The sequence below is a fragment of the Stegostoma tigrinum genome, chromosome 17 (genome assembly GCF_030684315.1).
Source record: "Stegostoma tigrinum isolate sSteTig4 chromosome 17, sSteTig4.hap1, whole genome shotgun sequence".
Lineage (NCBI taxonomy): Eukaryota > Metazoa > Chordata > Chondrichthyes > Orectolobiformes > Stegostomatidae > Stegostoma > Stegostoma tigrinum.
In genome coordinates this window covers 36481008-36503901 of record NC_081370.1, presented here as the reverse complement: position 1 = coordinate 36503901, position 22894 = coordinate 36481008, and the positions used below count along the sequence as shown (strand labels likewise).

Below are 22894 nucleotides of genomic sequence, written 5' to 3'. Positions count from 1 at the left end.
TAAAATGACCTTAGACTTGATTTGGAAAACACTTTTCAGGGATGCCTCTGAAAGATGTCTCAAGTTCCACTCTCATATTTGAAAGGCAGTGACTACTGCAATGCAGGCACAAAGCTTGTCCTGATATGGAAACCTGTATTGTTGAAAACTCAAGTGTGCTATATTTGCCAGGCTGGCAACTGATATTGTGCTGAATCCCCTCTGTGATAGCAACTACTTTGTGCATGGGAAATGCTCAGTGTCTTCCAAAGTCTCCCCATCAATAACTGGAGGTGTATTTGCTTATCTGGGGTGGGGTGCATCCCGATGGAGAGCTTTTGCTGATGTTGAGTGAGACACCAATCACGGAGAATAGTCTGAATGTTAATTGCATCAAGGGCTGTATTCAGATCATCCTAGTGTTGGCCCTCAACCTGCTGAGATTGAAAAACTTTCCTGTCAAATCATATCTCTTGTTAAAAATTGGTCACGAGCAAGATCTGTGACCAGACCAAGATAGTTAGTGAAGAGAGTTAGTACAATCACACGTAAAACCATTAGATGCTAGAGAAACGCAGCAGGTCTATGAGCCTGTGGAGAAACAAAATTAAGTTCTCAAGGCCAATGCGAGTCTTCAGAACAGGAGTTCCAAAGAAGAATCACAGACTGAAAATGTTAGTTTTCTCTCTCCACAGATGCTGCCAGATCTGCTGAGTTTTTTTTGCCTTTATGTCAGATTTCCAGCATCCATAGCAATTTGGCGCAGTCACACAGTCTTATTTCATGTCCACCTGAATTAGGAAGGAGCTTGAATTAAATCCATTGAAAAGGATGCAGGACAGTAAGAAATATTGCTGTATAAACAGGTTCCTGCAGAACTTTCTTCAAGGCTTTGCAGTTAATGGAAATAACTAAATTTATATTCTCTGGAGTTCAGAAAATTAGGCAGTGATAATGATTAATAATCGAACAAAATAAATAAGAATAGGGAGTAGACCATATAGTGTCTGTCAGGTCTGCACTACCATTCCATACTGTCTGATCATGGCTGACTTCCTACCCCAGCATTGCTTGCCTAAACCTTTACTGACCATAATCTATCAAATTCTGTCTTAAATAAAATTCAGGACTAAGCAATAGCTCAGAGATAGAGAATTCCAAACATTCACCATCAACTGTGTGAAGAAATTTCTGTTTATTTCAGTGCTGAACTCCTTACCCCTGCATTGAGATTGTGAACTGTGGTCTAGCCTCATTAGATTACTGAAGAGGTTTGACAGGAAAAGTATTTCCCCCAAAAACAGGGCAAAACTAGGCTCCTCGGATTGTATTTAGGAAGAATTTCTCACACGAAAGGTACTCAAACTATGGAAGCTATTTGAGCTGCGAGTCGATTAATCAAAATGTAAAGATGATGGTGAGGCAACAATATTCAGGTTTAAGTTTTCAAGGTGGGTAAATGGAGATAAGGGTTTGAGGAAGAGGGTTAATTCAGTGGCAGAAATTGAACTTGAAATACTGACCTCAACCCACACATACTATCAGCTTTTACTTAATAAAAAATTATTCAATGGAATATTTTCATTTTAAATGAAACATTTATTTAACAAATGTCATAAGTATCTCTTGGTTTACAAGGGTTTCCAAGAAAAAAAAATCATTGGTCACATTTATCATTATCTATAGTGCCTGTCTCCTAAAATATTGGCTCTTTTCTGATCAACATAAACCAGGATTTAGCCTCCAACAGCTTGACTGACATCCCAAAGCACTTTACCACTTTTAACAGCGCCTGACTGCTGTCAAACCTCAGACCATCTCTGGTACGAAACATTGAGTCAAAAATAACTGAGTAGATATCACAATCGTCTGTCAAAGTATGAAAAACCATGTTTCACAGTTTCCAATAAAATAAAGGGACTTCTTGTCTAAACATCAGTATCGACTCAGTTCTCAGATCGATCGCACTGAGCTAAGACTTCAAGGTCAACTGAGATCGAAGGAACCATCAGAGCAGGCAGCAATCAGTCACTGTCATCATCTGATTGTGTGGGAGACACAGATCCTTGACGAGCGTTCCCAGGATTGGATTCTTGATCTGATTCAACAGCTGAGCCTTGGCCTGAAGCTCCTCCATCAGAAGACTGCTGGTCTGAATTCTTTGAGGCTCGTGAAGCAGGCCGAGACTCGTCCCCCTCCCCTCCTGATGACGAGCTGGCAGATCTACTCCTTCCTGAGTGATCTGACTGAGGCTGTCCATTGGCTGAATGATCACTATCGGAGTCAGCAACTGAACGCGCGGCCCGTGATCTTGGGCTGCTGCCCACCTCACTCTCTGACTTGCCCTGATTCTGCCCATCCTCTGACTCACTCTCAGACACAATTCGCTTCCTGTGCTTGTCAGCTGATTCATCCTCATCTGACCCACTCTCCCGGGCATTTCTGGAAAGAATGAAGTAGTGGTTAGTCTGTGGTCGTATGAAAGTTTCAGCTGGTTACACTTCGAATACACTGTAGCTGGACTATGGATAAAATGCAGCTACGTTGTGGCCCATATTAAGGTTAAGCTTAAGAGACCCTTGTGAACAGCTACTTAGCAACTGCTACATCCCAGAAACCCACGTTTCAATGTTGGGATTCATAAGAACATAAATCAGAAAAGGAATAAAGCACACAAGTCCCATGAGTCTGGTCTGTCATTGAATCAGCTTCATTTCCCTGTTTGATTTCTATATCCCTTAATTCCCAAAAATATAACAAACTCTATTTTAGATATACTGAACATATACAGTGAAGCAATTCAAAGATTCACAACCCTGAGTAAAGGAATTGCTAATTTCAGTCCAAATTGGTGGACCACTTAATTTCTCCAGTCAGGGAAAACACACACTCATTATTACATTGGAAAGGTTTCAGCCCCTCAAGTTGAACCTGTCATTCAAAACTATCATGACTTACCATCCAACTCAGTACCCTGTTCCCCCCTTTTCCACATACCCTTTCACACTTTTAGCCTTAAGAACTCTATCTAACACCTTGTTGAAAATGTTCAATTTTTCTGCTCAACTGGCAGAGAATTCCACAGGCTTACCACTCTCTGGCTGAAGACATTCCTCATCTCAGTCCTATACGGCCACAACCTCTTGTTGCAGCTCTATAAAACTTTGGTTAGACCGCACTTGGAATACTGCGTCCAGTTCTGGGCGCCCTATTATAGGAAAGATGTGGATGCTTTGGAGAGGGTTCAGAGGAGGTTTACCAGGATGCTGCCTGGACTGGAGGGCTTATCTTATGAAGAGAGGTTGACTGAGCTCGGTCTCTTTTCATTGGAGAAAAGGAGGAAGACAGGGGACCTAATTGAGGTATACAAGATAATGAGAGGCATAGATAGAGTTGATAGCCAGAGACTATTTCCCAGGGCAGAAATGGCTAACACGCCGGGTCATAGTTTTAAGCTGGTTGGTGGAAAGTATAGAGGGGATGTCAGAAGCCGGTTCTTTACACAGAGTTGTGAGAGCATGGAATGCGTTGCCAGCAGCAGTTGTGGAAGCAAGGTCATTGGGGTCATTTAAGAGACTGCTGGACATGCATATGGTCACAGAAATTTGAGGGTGCATACATGAGGATCAATGGTCGGCACAACATTGTGGGCTGAAGGGCCTGTTCTGTGCTGTACTGTTCTATGTTCTAACCTTAGACTGGGAGCCCTCGTTCTGCACTCCCCAGTCATCAGGAACATCCTTCCTAGGTTTACTACATCTAGCTCTGTTAGAATTTTACAGGTGTCTATGAAATACCCTGACCTCATTCTTCTAAGCTCTAGTGAATATAATCCTAACCATCCTAGCCTCTCTTTATAGGTAGGCTGTCATTCCAGGAATCAGTCTGGTAAACCTTTGTCGCACACCCTCCATAACCAGAACATCCTTTGTTAGATAAGCAGACCGAAACTACACACAACTCTCCAATTGTGGTCTCACCAAGGCCTTATACAACTGCAGCAAAACATTCCTGCTCCTGTATTCAAATCTTCTCACTATGAATGCTGACACACCATTTGCGTCCTTCACTGACTGCTGCACATTTGCATACTTACTTTTGGTCACTGGTGCATGAGGGCACCTAGGTCTCACTACAACTCTCCCTTTCCCAATCTATCACCATTCAAATAATGATCTTTTTGCTTTTGCTACCAAAGTGAATAACCTTACATTTATTCACATTATACTTTATCTGTCATGCAAATGTCTACTCACTGAACTTGTTCTAAACACTGAAGCATTTCTGCATCCTTCTCACAGTCCAACCTCCCTCCCAGTTTTGGGACATCTGCAAATTTATATTACAATTATTTCCTCATTTAAATTATTAATATATCTTCTGAATAGTTGGGATCCAAGCAATCATCCCTGTGGCACCCCACTACTGAGTGCTTCCCACTTAGAAAAATACCTGTTTATTCCTAATTTTTTTTGTTTGCCAGCAATTCTCATCCAAGTCAGTACATGATCCCCAATCCCATGCGCTTTAATTTTACACACTTCCTTGTAAGCCTTCTCAAAAATCAAAATAAATTTCATCTACTAGATTATCAACTTTACAAATTACATCCTTAGAAAGTTCTGAGATTTGTCAACCTTGTTTCCCTTTTGTAAATCCATACTGACTGTCCAGTGCTATTACTCCTTTCCAAGTGCTCTGCTATTAAACCTTTTATAATTGACATAAGACAGTTCTCTTAGCCAAAGAATTAGTTTAGGTAGATTACATTGCCCTCTTTCACTGCCGAGTATATCTGCCCTTTGGCAATCCTCAATGCATTAGGGAGGGAATAGCAGGAATTTGATCCAACAATGCTGAAGGAACTGTGATACCTTTAAGTCAGGATGGTGTGTGGCTTGGAAGGAAACTTAACAGGTAGTCAGGTTCCCCTGTATCTGTTGCTCTTGCCCTTCTAGATGGTAGAGGTCATGGGTTTGGAATATGCAGTCAAAAGATCAGTGGATTTCTGCAGTGCACCTTGTAAACAGTACACATTGTTGCTACTGAGCACTAGAGGTGGGAAGAGCGGATGTTTGTGGATGGTGGTACCAATCAAGAGGTTGCTTTGTCCTGAATGGTGTCAAGCTTCTAGAGTATGTTGGAGCTACATCCATCCAGGCAAGTGGGAGTCAGGAGGCAAGGTATTCCTAGCCTTTGAACTACCACTGCATTTACATGCCTAGCCAAGTTCAGTTTCTGGTGAATGGTAATGTCCAGAATGTTGATTCAGTAAAGTTAACAACACCATTGAATGTCAGTGAGCGATGGTTCATGAAAATGGTCATTTCCCAGTATTTGTGTGGCATGAATGTCATTTGTCAGCCCATGCTTGGGTATTGGCCAGGTCATGCTGCATTTAGACATGGACTACTTCAGTATCTCAGCTTTTCATGAACGGTTCTGAACTTTGCGCAATCATCAGCAAACATCTCCACTCCAGACCAGGAAAACTGGATTTGGAACCACGAGACACTGGCATCACGACTAGAGAAAGTGGAATATGTACTGTTGGGATGATCTCCAGTCTGTTGGGGCTGCTTGCCTCAGGAGTCATTTAATACAAGAAATGATAAACAGAGCATGACAGGGAAGCATAGAGTATAAGTCTACGACTAAATCAACAGATAAGACTAAAGGTTACAAAAAGAATAAAATAATAAAATTAACAACTCTGTATCAACTCTGAATGCAAGTAGCATTCAAAACGAAACAGATGAACTGAGTGTGCAAATAAAAAAAATGTATACGATCTAATAGCCATTACAGAAATATGGCTGCAGGATGACATGGATTGATTCCCGAATATTGAAGCGTGCAGGACATTTAGGAAGGACGGGCAATTAAGACAAAGTGGAAGGTTCTCTGAGTTAATTATAGTGTTAGCATAACAGGGAGTGAGGACCCAAGTTCAGAAAAGCAGGATGTGGAAGTGATTTAGCTACAGATGAGAAACGAAGTCACTTGTTGTGTTGGTATACAGGTCCCCTAACTAACACACAATAATGTGGAGCATAGAGGAAGAAATAATGTGAGCTTATCAGAAAAGCAGCTATCAGAAACGGAAGTGATGGAGGAACTTAGGAAAAACATAATCACCAGAGAAGTGGTACCAAGTAAATCGCTGAACCTAGGCTCTATCAAGTGCCTAGGTGCTGATGGACTTCATTCTAAGGTCTTAAAAGAAATGGCTAGTGAGATAGTTGATGCATAGGTGTTAATTTTTCAAAACTGCCTTGAAATGGGGTAATGTTGCAAATATAACTCTTTTATCCAAAAAGGGAGAGAGAGACAAAAAGCAGGAAACTATAGGCCAGTTAGCTTAACATCTAGCATAGGGAAAATGTTAGAAGGAACTATTGTTAAAGAAGTTACAGTAAAGGCACTTAGATAAGTTAAATGTAATTAGGCAGAGTCAACTTAGTTTGATAAAAGGGAAATGAAGGTTAACCACTCTTTGGTTTTTGAGGAAGTTACATGCTGTGGATAAAGGGGAACTGGCATATGCACTACACTCAAGATTTCCAGAAGCACCTGTTAAACATTAGAGGAAAATAAAATGATGTCATTTGTAGTATATTGGCTTGGACAGAAGATTGGCTGGTTAAGAGGAAGCAGAGGATAGGCATAAATGGATCTTCTTCAGGTTGGAAAGGCATTGAGAGTTGTGCCATAGGGACTAGCAATAGGACCTCCTCACTTCACAATTTACATAAGTGATTTAGATGTAGAGAGAGAAAGCATGGTTGCTATGAAAGGTAAATTTGCTGATAACGCTAAGATAGGTAGGAAAGTTAGTGGTGAAAATGACAAAGGAGGCTACAAAAAGATAAAAAAAGGTAAAGTTACCGTAGTCTCAGAGAGCCATAGAGCTGCTCCTTATTACAGCGTGCCAGCTGGCAGTAAACTTAACCTGAAGGTCACCATGTCTCAGGTGAGGGTAAGTTTGAGAAGTGTCCTTCATGGTAACCTCAGTTAATGGGATTGAACCCACTGTTGGCATCGCTCTGCATTGTAAACTACCCATTTCAGCTAGGTGAGCTAACCAACCCCTCACTAAAACAACTGATACGTTAAGCGAGTGGGTAAAGATCTGCCAAATTAAGTTAGTGTAAGAAAGTATGAAATTAGCCATTTTGTACAAATAATTAAACAGAACCATATTATGTAAATGGTGAGAAATTTACCAGATTAGCTACAGATGAGAAATGAAATCACTTGTGTTGGTATACAGGTCCCCTAACACACAATAATGTGGAGCATAGAGGAAGAAGTAATGTGAGCTTGTCAGAAAAGCAGCTATCAGAAATGGAAGTGATGGAGGAACTCAGGAAAAACATAATCACCAGAGAATTTAACCACTCGAGGTGTGACCTTATAGAGATTTATAAGGTTATGAGGAGCACAGATAAGGTGAATAGCAAAAATCTTTGCCCTAAGGTGAGGGAGTTCAAAACTAGAGGGCATATTTTTACAGGGAGAGGAGAAAGACTTAAAAAGGTAATAAGGGGCAACTTCTTTTTTTAAACAGTGTGGTTTGTGTGTGGAACGAACTGCCAGACGAAGCGGTGAATGCAGGCACAGTTACAACATTTAAGATATTTGGATAAGTATATGAATAGGAAAGGTCTGGACGGATGTAGGTCAAATGCAGGCAAGGTAAGACTAGTTTAGTTTGGAAATATGGTTGGAACGCACCAGTTGGGCCGGTGGGTCTGCTTCCACACTGTATGACTCTACGTGGAGGTCCTAATCAATGCATTGCAAAAGACTACGATAAGCAAGTAATTAGGAAAGCTAATAGAATGTTATAATTTATTGTGAGGGAAAACGGAACAAAATATGCTTGTTAGTTATACAGGGCACTAGTGAGATAATATCTGGAATACTGTGTACAGTATTTGCCACCTTATTTAGGGAAGGATGCAAAAGTGTTGGAAGCAGATCCAAGAGAAGTTTTATCAGATTAAAGTCTGGGTTGTCTTATAAAGAAAGGTTTGATAGGCCAGTGTCTACTTGCTTGAGTTTGGAAGAAAAAGAGCAGTCTTGTTTGAAGATCCTTGACAAAGTAGATATGAAGAAGATGTTTCCTCTTAGGGGAGAATTAGTCATTGGCCACGATATAAGAAGAGGTTGTCAATATAACAGAGATTAGATGACTTTTTTTCTTGCAGAGGTTTGAGTGTTTTTGGAATTCTCTTCCTGGAAAGATAGGTGAAGCAGAATCTTGGAACATTTTTAAGGCAGAGGCCGACAGCTTCTTGTTAAACAAGAGGTGAGAGATTATCAGAGTAATTTGGAATATGATTTTAAGTCTGCAATCAGATCTGCCTTGATCTTAAGTGGCACAGCAGGATCAAGATGGTGAATGGTCCTCTTGCCCTTTGACATATTAATGAGCAGGTATCACACAAGCAATGGCCCTTTAAAGATGTGTGCATATGTTCAAGGAAACATTCCCCAAATCCAAATTGTGCTGCAAATTGAGAATTAAGACCAAAACTGCCAAGCATGCTAACACTTTTCAGTATACCTTTGAAAAATATAAAGAAACTTGTGCAAAAGACCGAGATGCTGATACCCAGATTGCTGAAAATATTAGCCTGTAATTCAGATGTAACATTCACCAAAGCTGATATCCAGCTAATCTGCAAAATTGTGTCCCTATTCTCCTAAGAATTCTTTTTCTTCCTTTTCTTGCTATTTTTGTCCAGCTTACAATGGGGGCATGGGCCCTTCTGGCACCTTGCCTGTCACTTGACTGTGTCAACGTCATATCACATAGAACATACAGCATAGAAATATGCAATTCACCTCAACAAAGACACATCGAAGCAGCTTGCCAAGGTTTCCAAACCTGCGACCTCTGTCAGCTAGAAGGACAAGGGCAAGAGACACACGGTAACATCACCAACTGAACGTTCCTTCCATGTTACATAATCTTGACTTGGAACTATCTCATTTGTTTCTTTACTGTCACTAGACTGGCATCCTGCAACCCATCCTTAACAGCACTGCCTGGGTTGCAGTGGTTCAAGAAACAGTCATGACCTTCTCAAAGGCAATTTACCTCATCAGCTATGCCCAGGTCCCACGAACTAACTAAAATGTTTCTGATAGTGCTTTTGATCCACACAAGTCCCCTTCCATCAAAGAAATTTCACTTTGTCAACATAGCCCTTTACTTTCTTCCTTTCTTGTGTTTAGGTAGATTTCTCTTAAATGCACCCCCGCTATTCACCTCAAATACACTGTGTGCCAGCAAGTTCCACCTTGTCATCATTCAAATGTTACTACCTGCATAAAAACGCACATATTCGTTTGTGTACATTCACACACCATGACAGAAACACATTATTAAAAGGTTGATGCCACAGTTACATACCCTTCAGCTATCTTCAGTGCCCCCTCATCAGAGGAATCATCACTGGATGAAATTATTGCTTTTGACTTGATTTTACCTTTCATGGAAGGTGGGAGTCGTTCAGGTTTGACCTACAGAACACATACGTTTAATCCACCAAGTAATATATTCCAAATAAATTCATTCAACATTGAGGGTTATGTTCAACTGAGATGGAAGAAATCAACAGATAGTTTAACAGTAAAGAACAGAGTTAGAAATTGCCTCTCAACAAACAACCTTTGTCATGTGATTGACACAAACCTTTTCTTTCTTCTTCCGCTCTCCTGCTTTTGGTCTGCGTGGTTTCTTGGCATGTGAGCCAGCTTCTTCATCGTCACTGCCCTCCTCAGCAGGTCTCTGTGGTCTGTTCAGAGGACAGAGAGAAATAGATGGTGGAGAAGAGGAGGGGTAGGGACAACAAGGAGTGGGGGGAAGAGGGGGAAGGAGGAAGGAGAAGGGAGTGGCAGATGGGAAGGGAAGGACAAAGACAAATGTAGAGAAAGATGAAGGGAACAAAAAAGGAGGAGTTAGATGGAGTGAGAGTGTATAAGAAAATAGTTGTTAAATTACTACAACTTACAGAATCACAGAATTGTTATGTGCAGATGGGGGCCATTTGAGCCATTTTGTCCACACTAGCTCGCTGAATGTTATGACATCATAACATTTTCCTGCCTTTTCCTCATAATTCTTAATATTGTTTCGATTCAAAATGAACATGTAATGCCCTTGATGGGCTGAATGGCCTACTTTTGCTCCAACTTTCCTATCTCTATACTTAGTCGCATGGGCATGTGGAATTTGAACTCAGGTTCCTTGTCTTTTTTTTAATTCATTTGGGCTGTGTAGGCCTCGCTAGCCAGACCAACGTTTATTGTCCACCTCTAATTCCTCTCAAGAAGGCAGATATGAGCAGTCTTCTTGAATTGATGCAGTCCATTTGGTGTAGATACACTTACAATGCCACTAGGGAGGCAGTTCCATGATTTTTCACCTGTGGCAACAGAAGAGTGGCAATATATTTTCCAGTCATGATAGTTAGTTGCTTGGAGAGGAACTCACTGGTGGCATTCCCAAATATCTGCTGCTCTTCTCCTAATATGTAGCAGCAGTTGTGTTTGGAAAGTGCTGTCTAAGGAGCCCTGATAAATGTCTGCAGTGCAGTAGATGGTAAACTCTGCTGCTAATGTGCATTAGAGGAAAAGGGATTGTAGATACTGTGTCAATCAAGTGAGCTGCTTTGTCTCAGATGGTGTCAAGCCTGAGTGCTTTTAAAGCTGAACTCACCCAGCCAAGTTGAGAGAATGCCATCACACTCCAAACTGGTGCCTTGAAGGTGGTGTACAGGTACTAGAGGCTCAGATGGAGAGTCACGTACTGCAAGATCCCTAGCCTCTGATAAAAACCAAAAGAACTGCAGATGCTGCAAATCATGAACAAGGACAAAGTTGCTCGAAAAGCTCAGCAGGTCTGGCAGCATCTGTGAAGGAAAAAAAGAGTTAACATTTCGGTTCCAGTGACTCTTCCTGGAACACAGGAAGGGTCATCAGACCGAAAATGTTAACTCTGTTTTTTCCCTTCACAGATGTTGCCAGACCTGCTGAGCTTTTCCAGCAACTTTGTTTTTGTCCGTAGCCTCTGAAGTGATCTTGTAACAGTAGTATTTATATGGCTAACCTGTTCAGTTTCTAGTCAATGGTAAACTCCAGGATGTTGATAACGCCAGTGAATGTGGAAGGGCAAGCACTAGATTGTCTCACTGACGTGGTCATCGTGTGGAACAAATGGTACTTGTGACTTGTCAGTTCAAACCTGGATCTTGTTCTGATCTTATGTAAGGACTGCTATCTGAGGAGTCAGGAATGGTGCGGAACATTGTGCAACCAGTGAGAATTTGCACTGCTGACACTTCTGGCTCACAATTCTCGCAAAAGCTTTAGTTTCATTTTATGTGCGAGGCTGTTCCACCAATGACAAACTTCCTCTTCCAGCGAGTTGTTTAATTGTCCACCATCTTTCAGGACTTGATGTGGCGAGATTGCAGAGCTAAGGTCTGATCCTTCGATTGTGGGATTATTTAGCTCTGTCACTTGCTGATTATGGTGTTTGGCAGCAAGTAGTCCTGTGTCTTTGCTTCAAAAGGTTGACATTGCAGTTTTAGGTAGATTAGCTATGGAATATGCAGAGTTAGGATAGGGCTTGGGTCTGGGTGCATGCTTTTCGGAGGGTTGATGCGGATTCAATGGCTGAATGGACTGCTTCCACACGGTAGGGATTCTATGATTCTAGTTGGCATGGCAATAGTGCAACACAGCACAATGGAAAGCAAAGTTAACATGAAGTTGGACTTTTTTTGGTCCTGTGAAATGGTCACTCCTATTATGCTGTCATAGACAACATGGTGAGGATGAGGATATGTTTTTTATCTTATAGGTTCCCTGCTCTGTCTGGCAGCAATGCCATACAATCACAGAATCCCTACAATGCGGAGAGGCCAATGAGCCTGCACTGACCCTCCGAAGAGCATCCCACTCAGACCCCACCCTATTCCCATAACTCCACATTTACCATGGCTAACCCTCCTAGACTGCATATCCCTGGAGAATATACCATGGCAATCCATCTAACCTGCACATATATGGGCTGTGAGAAGAAACCTGATCACCCGGAGGAAACCCACGCAGGCATGGGGCAAACGTGCTAGTTCCACCAAGTCACCTACAGCTGGAATCGAACCCAGGTCCCCAGCGCTGAGAGTCAGCAGTGCTAACCACTGAGCCACCATGTCACCACTAAGCCACTGTGCTGCCCCTGAGCAACCATGTTTGGGATAGACATTGAAGTCCCTTACCTACAGTACATTCTATGCCCTTGCCACCCTTAGTCTTTCCTCTAAGTGATGCTCAAGATAGAGCAGCGCCAATTCAATTCTGAAAATGTAAACTTTAAATTCGATACTAAGTATTTTTATATCCAAAGGTATTAAAGTACGTGAGCAAAGGCAGGAATATGGAGTTTGGTCTCAGATCAGTCCTGATCTCATTACATGACGGAACAGGTTTATGCATCAAAATGGCATTCCCTGCTCCTATGCTTCTTTAACTGTCTTTGATTAAGTCAATTCTAGGTTGACTTTCCTATTTACACTTCTACATACACGCAAATAAAGAATGCACAAAAAATTAAGATATGCAAAAGAGAAATTCAAGCATTTTCTATAAGTTATTCCTTAATCTTAATCTTCAAAATATTAGCTTGTACACAAATCAAAATACCCCTTTTTCAAAGTGAACATGGCCCTCACATACCGTCTCCTCTTCTTCCTTTTCTTTTGCTGGCCTTCCTCGACTCCATTCTCAGGTTCACTGCCACTTGCTCTTTGCTTCCTCTTCTTTTTGGGCAATGGCAAGTCATCATCAGAATCATCATTAACAAAGTCTTCAAATTCTCCCTTCTTCCCACGCTGCAAGAGAAATGTGATAAAACTAAAAACATTATGGTATGAGAAAGGTACTAAGAGAAATGTGGTAATGTAGCCAAAACACTCGCAAGAGAACATAGCCACCAAGTTATGATGTACAGATCTGATCAAGACTATTTTCTCACAAGTTGGTTAAATGTTGACAGACTGAGCTGAAAAGTCTATACCTGTGCTTAATTCCCTGTGTTTCTATAGTTCTATGAGTGTATACAGCAGAGGTTCGAACTTGTCTCTCACCTTTCCACCTCCCTTTTTCTTTTCCTTTGAGGTCTCTATCTCTTCATTGAATACCAGCAAGTTCCTAGTTTTTTCCAAAAACTGACTTCGCTGTTCCAGTAACTTACGCTGCTCATTTAGCTCCTTTTGTTTCTTATCCTCCTATAGAGACAGAGAGAAAAAGACCAAGTTTGTCAGCTAAATAAATTAGTGGCGTCTATTTCTGAATACAAATGAGAGCAAATTCTGCAATAATACATCAACATTTTTTGTCTTGTATTTCAAGCCTAAAGTTATCCATAATAACAAAAAAAGAGAATATTTCAACAGGCAGACAGACAGAATTTCCATTGGTGGGGCAGAGTAAAAGTAGAAGCCAAGATGGTCACTAAGAAATTAAACAAGAAAATCAGAAAAAATCTCTTTAGCCAGACAGTGATGACAAGGTAGAACTTTCTACCACCAGGAGTGATTGAGATAAATAACATAGCTGCATTTAAGACACAAATAACAATGTGGGAAAAACTGATGCTGTGGCAGTAACACAGAACAAGTTTAGAACTGGAAAATGGGAATTCCTGGATACAAGACATTCAGGAAAGACAGGAAATGAGAAGGGGTGACGATGTTAACCAAGCACACATAAGGTCTAGGAGGAAGCAAACTGATGAAGCCCTTGACGTATATAAGGAAAGTAGGAAAGAACTTAAACAAGAAAACAGAAGGGCTAAAGGGGGTCATGAAAGTTGTTACCAGCAGGATTAAGGAGGATCCCAAGACTTTTTATACCTGCATAAAAAGCAAGAGGGTAGCCAGGGAAAAGGTTGTCTCACTCAAGGACAAAGGAGGGAATCTAAGTACAGAGCCAGAAGATGTACATGAGGTCCTAAACAAATACTGTGTGTTGGTATTCGTCAAAGAGAAGGAATTGTGGAGGATGATCTCAGGGAAGGGAGTGTCGAGTTTCTAAGCCAAGTTACTACTAAAAAGGAACAGGTGTTGTCCGTCTTGAAAAGTATTAAGGTAGATAAATTCCTGGATCCAATCGGGATCTATCCCAGAATCTTGAGGGAAGCAACAGAACAAAGTGCTGGAGCACTGACAGACATCTTTGTATCCCCTTTGGCCACAGGTGAGGTTCCTGAGGACTGGAGAACAACCAATGTTGTCCCATTTTTTAAGAAGGGTAGCAGTGATAATTGGGGAAAGTCAGTTGTGAAAAGGACGCAGAAGTAAGGATGAAGAGAGTAGAGGCAGATTAAATTAGTGTGCAAAGATCTGGCAAATGGAGTATAATGTGGAAAAATGTAATACGTCTATTTTTGCAAGAATAAATCTGCATATTATCTAAACTGAGAGATTGCAGAGCTCTATGATGCAGAGAAATGTAAGTGCCCTAACGCACGAGTCATAAGAGTTTAATATGAAATTACAGCAAGAACTAGGATAAGCTAACAGATGCTATCGGTTATTGAGAGTGGAATTAATTACAAACTAGGAAATTTGTGTTTCAGTTACATAGAGCTATACACGGGAAACTTTCTCCAAGCGCCTTCGGAACACTTCTTTTTAAAAAAAGGGTGGTGGAACCAGAATCTTTAATTATTTTCAATCTAGAGGCAGATGGAATCCAGATAACACAAGGGTGTCAAATGTTATCGGGGTAGGCAGGATTGCGAAGTATTCAGATCAGACATGATCTTATTGAATTTCTGAACAGATTTGAGGGTCAGAATGACTTATTCCTGCTCTGAATCTGAATGCTCATAAAACGTTTAGGCTGGCTATGGAAAAGGACAATAAGCAAACCAGTGTTAGCACAAATAACTTGTATAAGGATGGATGTAATCTGGATAAATTGGAACCAAACATAAGGTATACTGTAACAGCCTTTAGACAGGAGATATTTCAAGTGCAATCAAGGTATACTCTCAGAAAGGGGAAGGGGGAAAGGTGTGGCAAACAAATCCAGGGTCCCTTGGTGATGATACAGATTAAGACAAAACAGAGAAAGTTGAATGTCAGTTGCAGAACCAGGGTAAAGCTGGAACATTTGAAAGACAATTAATACAAAAATAAAAGAGAAGCACGGAGAGAATGAGAAGAGGCTGACAGCTAGCATAAAAGGAAATCCAGAAGTCTTCTACAAGCATGTAAATAGGACAATGTGCGGAAACAGGAGGAGGAGGTCGACGAGGGACCACGAAGAGATTTATGCACAGAGACAGAGGCATGGCCGAGATATAAAATGATACTTGCATTCACCTTTACCATGGAGGATGCTGTTGCTCAAGTCAATGAAAAAGGAAGCAGTTCAAATATCCAAAAGAAAAAGGAAGCCTAGGGCAAACTTCCAGAAACTATACTTTGGGACAAAATTAATAGTCACTTGCACAAATGTATGTTAATTAATGAAAGTAAACATTGATTTGTTAAATGCAACTGCGTGTTTTTAGATGAGGTAATAGAGAGGGTTGATGAGGGCATTGTTGACATGGTGTTTGAGGACTTGCAAAGTAATTGGATAAAGTAGCACACAAGAGACTTATTAACAAAATTCAGAGCTCCTGGAATAAAAGGGACAGTAGCCAAAGATTAGTGAGAAATAAGTGCTTTTTGAACTGGAGTAAGGTTTATAGTAGAATTTCTCAAGGATCAATATTGGGACTCTTGCTCTTCCTGATATAAATTTGTGACTTAAGCATTGGTATACATAGCACAATCTCAAAATCTGCACATGATTTGAAACTTCAAAAGGTTGGAGATAAATTATTGGAATGGCAGGTCAAGTGGCAAATAAAATTTGGTGCAGAAAGGTGATTCATTTTGGTTAAGAATGCAGGGAATAATATAAAATGAGGGTACAGTGCTAGAGGGATGCAAAAGCAGAGCGAACTGGGTACACTGGTGCATAAACCACTGTAGGAGGCAGGAGAAGTTGGCAGAGTTGTTATTAAAACATCCAGCACTGACTCCATTCCATATCACTTGTACCAAGTCCATGAGAGACGTCATAAAACATGAAAATGTTAATTAAATTACTGACGGCATATTGGGCTTGAACAAGAGGGACATAGATAAAAGACAAATATGTTATATGAAATTCACATAAAACACTGATACAGCCTCAAAAGGAGTATTGCATTCAGTTCTGGGCTTTACAAAGGATTTATGAAAATGATTCCGGGGATTAGAAACTTCAAATATATCTAAAGACTGGAGTACTGGGACTGCTTTCCTTGGAGAAGGAACGATTAAGAGGAAATTTGGTAAAGGTAGACAACATTGTGAGGGGTCTGATCAGAGTAGATACAAACTGCTCCATGAGGGGGGGGGGGAAACTGGTTTAAAATAATTGGCCAAAAGAAACAGCAATAGCAACACAAATAAAACCTTTGTCGCAGTGTGAAAGGGTTCAGATCTTGAAATGTGCTGCCTATTAGTGTGATAGAAACAAGATCAACTGAAGTTTTCAAAATGAAATTCGATAATTATCTGAAGAAAAAAAATGTGCAGGGCTACATGGTAAAGGCAAGTGACTGGCACTAGTTGTACTCCTCCTTCAAAAGGTTGAACTGCCTTGTTCAATACTGTAAAAATTCTATGAGGGAGACATGAACAGTAAGTACTGATAAGAGGTAAGTCAGAATGGATGAGGGGGGTGAGTTGTGCATTATTGCTAGCATGGATGGCTGGGCCTGTTTTTATACTGTATATTCTATATCATAATAGGTAGCAGGGTCACATGAAAATCAGGGAATCTTTGACCTTTTCACGTTGTCTCAGGTCCAGGTAAGGATCCCAAACTAAGGGTTATGAGACATGCCCTACAATGGAACCAATGAATTTTCAACTGTTTAAAATCCCACAGGAAAAGGACTTATGTTTCCTTCGAGCAGATATGAGGCCATGCATTGAGAAACCATTTAATATACTCTATTCCTCTGTCATTTTGCATACACAAGTTGAAAATGGAAGCTGTCACTAGCAATCAGGAAAGCTCAAGGCTGCAACCTGTGCACAAATGAGCAGAGGACCTGGCCTTGGACAGCTCACCAGTTAATTCCATAGAACTCTATGGAAGAATAACTAAAAAATGGATTTGGATTTAAGCAGCATTAACTTCTACAGTACCTTTGATGATCTCAGGCCACTGCAAAATGCTTCATAGCAATACATCTCAAAATTTTGAATGTAGGAAATGCTACAGTCAAACAGCACACAGTAAGCTCCCATCAACAAAGTAATGTGTTAATGACCAGATAATCTGTTTCAGTGATGCTGTGGAATAAATACTGACCCAGGAAAATTCCATTACTCTTCTTTGACAGTCATGGGATCTTTATCAAACATACATAGCACTAGAGCTCTCTCCTCCTCTGTTTTAGTATCACTTCCAACAGTATTCAAAACTTCTAAATATACTATCAATTACTTAGAAATCATTATTGACCCAGTTTTCTTTTTGTGTTCTTTTAAGTAACTGAATGAGGTACCACAGTTGAAAAGTTAAAGCCATCAGGGATAGTCAATTTGCTACATGTGAAAGATTTCAAAATGAGAGGCCAAAAATACAAGATATTTACGAATGAATCTAATAGGCACATCCAATAAAGGATGCCTCAGCAATTTCGAAGCAGTTGTAAGTCAAACAAATTTAAGTTTCTCACTTAATAAGTTCACTGCATCAACTTCTCCCATTCATTAACAATTCCTGACTAGAGGCAGTTGGCTGTGATTCAACCAGGTCCATGCTAAACAATACCAAGTAAACATTTCGTTAACAAAAACATTAACAACATATCAACAATATATCAAGTGGAATTTTGACACTATAGAGCAATCCAAATCGAAGACTGGGATCTAACCCATCGCCACCTGTTTCCTGAAGCCCAGTTTTAACTGCACCTACCTACACGTACATACAAAATTAAATGGGAAGGAAAAGACTAGCTGATCCATCAAGCCTGTTTCATACCACAACAGCCACAGGAGACATTTCCTGTCCACAACTCCCCACAAAACTTTGCAGTTTCCCCAGGAGAGGTTAAATCAAAAGAGAAAATCTCAGACAAGCCAAGAACTAGGAACGACAAATATATAGTCATCAACAAATTCAACAGGGAATCCATGAGCAATCTCTTTACTTGAGAGTGCTAACATGGAACTTGTTACCAAAAGCCTTAATGCATTTAAGAAAAAGGTAGATTGCATTTGAAAAAAAGATTTGATAAGGGAATTAGAACAGAGACAGAAGATGGTTCACAAGGAATGTGAAATTGGCAAAGACTAGGAGAGCAAAATGGTCTGTGCCTGCACTCTTATGAACTTTACAATATCATGTGATCCCTGCCTCAGAACCTTGTCCAGATTCAGGCTGAATGCACAGAAACATAGAGTTCCAAGATTTTGACCTTGAAAGACTGAAAGAAATAGCAACGTACTTCAAAGTCAGGATGGTGTGTGGCTTGGAGGGGAATTTGCAGGTGGTGACATTCTCATGTATCTGCCGCCTGCCCTTTCAAATGTTAGTTCACATTGATCTAAGAAGCCTTGGAGACGATACACAATGCTGCCAAACAGCATGGGTGAGGGAAAGACAGAAGGTTTGTGAATGTGGTGTCAAATTAGTCTGTTTTGTGAGTTACTTGCTGCAGGATTCCTAGCCATTAATCTGGACTTGTAGCCACATATGGCTAGTCCAGTTGAGTTTCTGGTCAGTGGTAACCCAAGATGTTGATAGTGGGGGATTCAGTGATAGTGATGCCATTCAATGTCAAGGACGATGATTAGATGCTCTCTTGTTGGAGCTGGTCTTTGGCATTTATGTGGCATGAATGGTACTTACCACATATCAGCCCAAACCTGAATGCTGTCCAAGTCTTGCTTCATTTGGTTACATTCTACTTAATTACTCAAGTTAAAATGGGCTCGTCATTGAATATATGGGTGACTACTTTCAGCCAGGAATCATTTTCATTTTAGTTGTTGGGATATAGGAAATTTAGGAAATGCTGTTCTACTGGTTGTTATGTAATACTGCATAGATCAAAACACATGGCAGTTAGGAAGCATTATCAATGTAGGTCACTTTGTAATGAATAGCAAATCTATGCCTTAAGTGCTGCCTCATCAGATTCCATGGTGTGGTTATAAACTAAGGGCTTGTGGTTGAAAAGGAATGGAGCTACTGACCTGTTCCTTGACCATCTGCATCCTCAGCATCTCCTTATGCTGCTCCTGCTTGCAGCGCAGCTCACGATCCTCTTCGTCCTGTTTGCGTGCACGAGCCACATGATACTGGGCTTGGCTCATCAGATCAGAGCACTGCCTGAAATATGCACATACACAGACAAATACCCCAATGACTAATAATTGCAAAATGCTGATACAGTTTTCCATGCTTTTATCACCTGTATACTTTTATCACCGGTCTTCTGGCTGGCCTCTCGTCATAAACCTTTAGTTACCTTCAGCTCATTCAAAACATTGCTAAACATATCCCAACTTGCTTCATGTCTAATTCATCCATCATGTCTGTGTTTGCTGATCTATACTGGCTTTCAGTCTAGCAAAGCATCAATTTAAAAATTCTCATTCTTTCCCTCATCCCTTCACCCAGGTCCATCCATTACAATGTCCTTTCCTATCCCGGTAAACTCGACAAGCTTAAACACGAAAGATTTTCACACTCCTTAAAATCTAGACTCTTAAACATGCTGTACTCTTTCTGCACAACTTTGGGCATCTCGGTGCTAAATTCTGGACTTCCTTCTGGTCTCTTTCCACCTTTATGACAGTCTCTTTTGACCGGAATCCAGGTAATCAGTCCTATGATCTCATATCTGGCAATTTTTGTTTTGACGACACTACACCATTTATAACATTAAAAAGTGCTATACAACATAAAGGGCATGGTGATCTGGTGATACTGGACTAATAATCTAGAGAAAGTTTAAACAACATTATGGCAGTTTGACAGCAAGTATGGAAATGTTAAGTGAGTAAAACCTTTAGATCTTCTGACTTATAAAACATAGAATATTACAGCACAGTACAGGCCCTTCGGCCCTCAATGTTGTGCTGACCTGTCATACCGATCTCAAGCCCATCTAACCTACACTATTCCATGTACGTCCATATGCTTATCCAATGATGACTTAAAATGTACCTGAAGTTGGTGAATCTACTACCGTTGCAGGCAAAGCGTTCCATTCCCCTACTACTCCGAGTAAAGAAACTACCTCTGACATCTGTCCTATATCTTTCACCCCTCAATTTAAAGCTATGCCCCCTCATGCTCGCCGTCACCATCCTAGGAAAAAGGCTCTCCCTATCCACCTTATCTAACCCTCTGATTATTTTATATGTTTCAATTAAGTCACCTCTCAACCTTCTTCTCTCTAATGAAAACAGCCTCAAGTCCCTCAGCCTTTCCTCGTAAGACATTCCCACCATACCAGGCAACATCCTAGTAAATCTCCTCTGCACCCTTTCCAAAGCTTCCACATCCTTCTTATAATGCGGTGACCAGAACTGTATGCAATCTGGATAACTGAACTTCTTTGTCTCAGTGTCTTCCTTCTCAGTCTGGGTTTATATGCGGTTCCAAATCTGTTGGATTTACTCTAATTTCTCTCTAGCAGATCATTTATTTACATCACCATCCTCTACAAGTAACTAGAATTATACGATAAGTGACAGCCCATTGTAAAATGCAAGTTATTAGCACCATCAGACATGTACCTTGCCTCTGCAGCAGCTTGAGCCAAATCAAATCTCATTTTATCCCCGGCATTACTGAGATATTTGAAATACCTGAAAGATGAAAAACACAGGATTAGAACTCAAGAAAGGAACACATCCTGGAGTTTTGTGCTCTTAACTCTAAGCACCACATCTTACCGATGGGCAAGTTCCAGTTCTTTGACTGCGTTCAATACTGCCTTCAGGTTGCTCTTTTCATCCCGGAGGACAGATGTGGCTAATCTCTGTAGCACCAAGGCCATGTTAAACATAAGCACGGTGTCATTAGGGGCTGCATGTCTGGCCTGTGAAAACAAATCATTCATTTACTTATTCAGCTTCTGTTCTTAAGTAAAGACCCTATCTGTTTTCATAAATGAACACAAATATCCCAAACCAGCATTTCAATGCACAGGAAATCCCTCAGTAGGGGAATGGCTAGGTTCTGTTCTTGGGTCCATTCAGTAGTCGATTTGTATGTGAGTTGAAACACAGTGCAGGACAAAATAAAATAGTTGGTCATAAGCGTGTCTGTCAGATCTTTAGAATTATTATTAATACACGCTGTACGGGAGCACTTTTGTAGGTTAGGCCCCCCTGAATTATGCTGGGTCATATCAGATTACAGATGTCATTGACTCAATTTCCCAGTTTTAACCATGTTGTCCTTACTGTCTATTATGGTAACAAGGTTGTTCCAATTGATCTTCTTAGGCCTAGTATATAGAAGAGGAAACTCAGCAATATATCAGGTGTTAAGTTTAAAAACATTCTTCATGTTTGTCCTTGGTATATAGCAGCACTGCTCAAGTCAGCATGTACTGCTCATCCCTAATAGCCCTTCCAAAGAAGCTGGTAAGCTATCTTCTTGAACTGATGCAGTCCATATGTTGTAGATGTATTAGAGCAATTTGAATAAGGGTGTGACTTGTTCTGGAGCACAAATGTTCTAAACTATAGCGGGGATGTTGTCAGACCTCTGGCTTCTCATGCATCCTTCAGCTGTTTCCTGATATGGCATGGAGTGAACTTAATTGTTGATGACCATAATTCAGGATGATGAACTAAGCTTAAAAATAATTCAGAATGGCGAGAAGGTGGAATTTTCCATCACATGGAGTAATGGAGAGAAATATCTTGGATGCATTCAAGAGCAAGTTGGATAAATACAAAAGAGAAAGAAATTGAAAGGGTTATAAATAGAGCTAAAAGAAACAGAATGAGAAGAGACTTGTGGAGAGCAAACAATATAGTCTAGTTGGGCTGAACAGCCTATATCCGTGCTGTAAATATTACATAATTTCAAATAGGCAAAGTGTTCAACAATATTAAGAACACAGCCATAACTACAAAGACCCTTATTGGCCTCGTGTTCCAAGGATCTTGATACTTTAATTAGATGTTTCTAAATTTAAAAAGGAATTACCTTCAGCAAAGTCTGCTTGCAATCTTGAAGCTTTCCACATTTGAAGTAAGCTCTTGCTAAGAACAGCAGTACTTCTGTGCTCTGGTGTTTGTAAAACTTCTTCAAGCAGTTCTCATACTAGCAGAAACAAAAACGCAGATGTCACAAATTCTCTCTATTTCTCTTCTGGAATCTGGGATCCAATCCTACATTAATTAGTGATCATTCTTCAAAAAGTACTTCAATGATGAGAAAGTGGTTTGAGAGCTTCCTGAGATCATAGAAGGTGATATAGAAATCTTTTTTTGCCAATCCAACTCAAGCCCTTTACTAATTTTTTATATTCTCGAACAATTCTGATAACATTTCTTTTTCACAAATATATGCTGACTCTGATTATGTTAAGCTTTTCTAAATTCCCAGTTATTTCTTCCTTAATAATGGGCTCTAGAATTTTCCACTTACAGATTTTAGGCTAACTGGCCAATAGTTTGCTGCTTTCCGTCTTCCTCCTGTGTGTACAGGGAGTCACATTAAGCAGTTTTCCAATTCACTAGAACTCTCATAGAATTCACTGAGTTCTGGACTATTTTGGCCACTGTCCCTTGTGATAGAGGCTGTT

The 22894-nt window shown here is 40.4% G+C and overlaps 1 protein-coding gene across 1 annotated transcript in view; it reads right to left on the bottom strand.

The window, feature by feature from the left end:
* Positions 1-1557: 1557 nt before the first annotated feature.
* The window catches only part of ctr9 (CTR9 homolog, Paf1/RNA polymerase II complex component), a 62485-nt gene continuing 41148 nt past the window's right edge, over positions 1558-22894 (bottom strand). Inside the window, exons 17-25 of the mRNA XM_048545547.2 lie at positions 22294-22410; positions 21027-21172; positions 20868-20939; positions 19317-19452; positions 13143-13283; positions 12733-12887; positions 9686-9788; positions 9404-9513; positions 1558-2421 (exon numbers count right to left, since the gene is read on the bottom strand). Coding sequence (XP_048401504.1) covers positions 2004-2421; positions 9404-9513; positions 9686-9788; positions 12733-12887; positions 13143-13283; positions 19317-19452; positions 20868-20939; positions 21027-21172; positions 22294-22410 — 1398 coding nt within the window. The 3' untranslated portion in view covers positions 1558-2003. The remainder of the gene's footprint in view (positions 2422-9403; positions 9514-9685; positions 9789-12732; positions 12888-13142; positions 13284-19316; positions 19453-20867; positions 20940-21026; positions 21173-22293; positions 22411-22894) is intronic.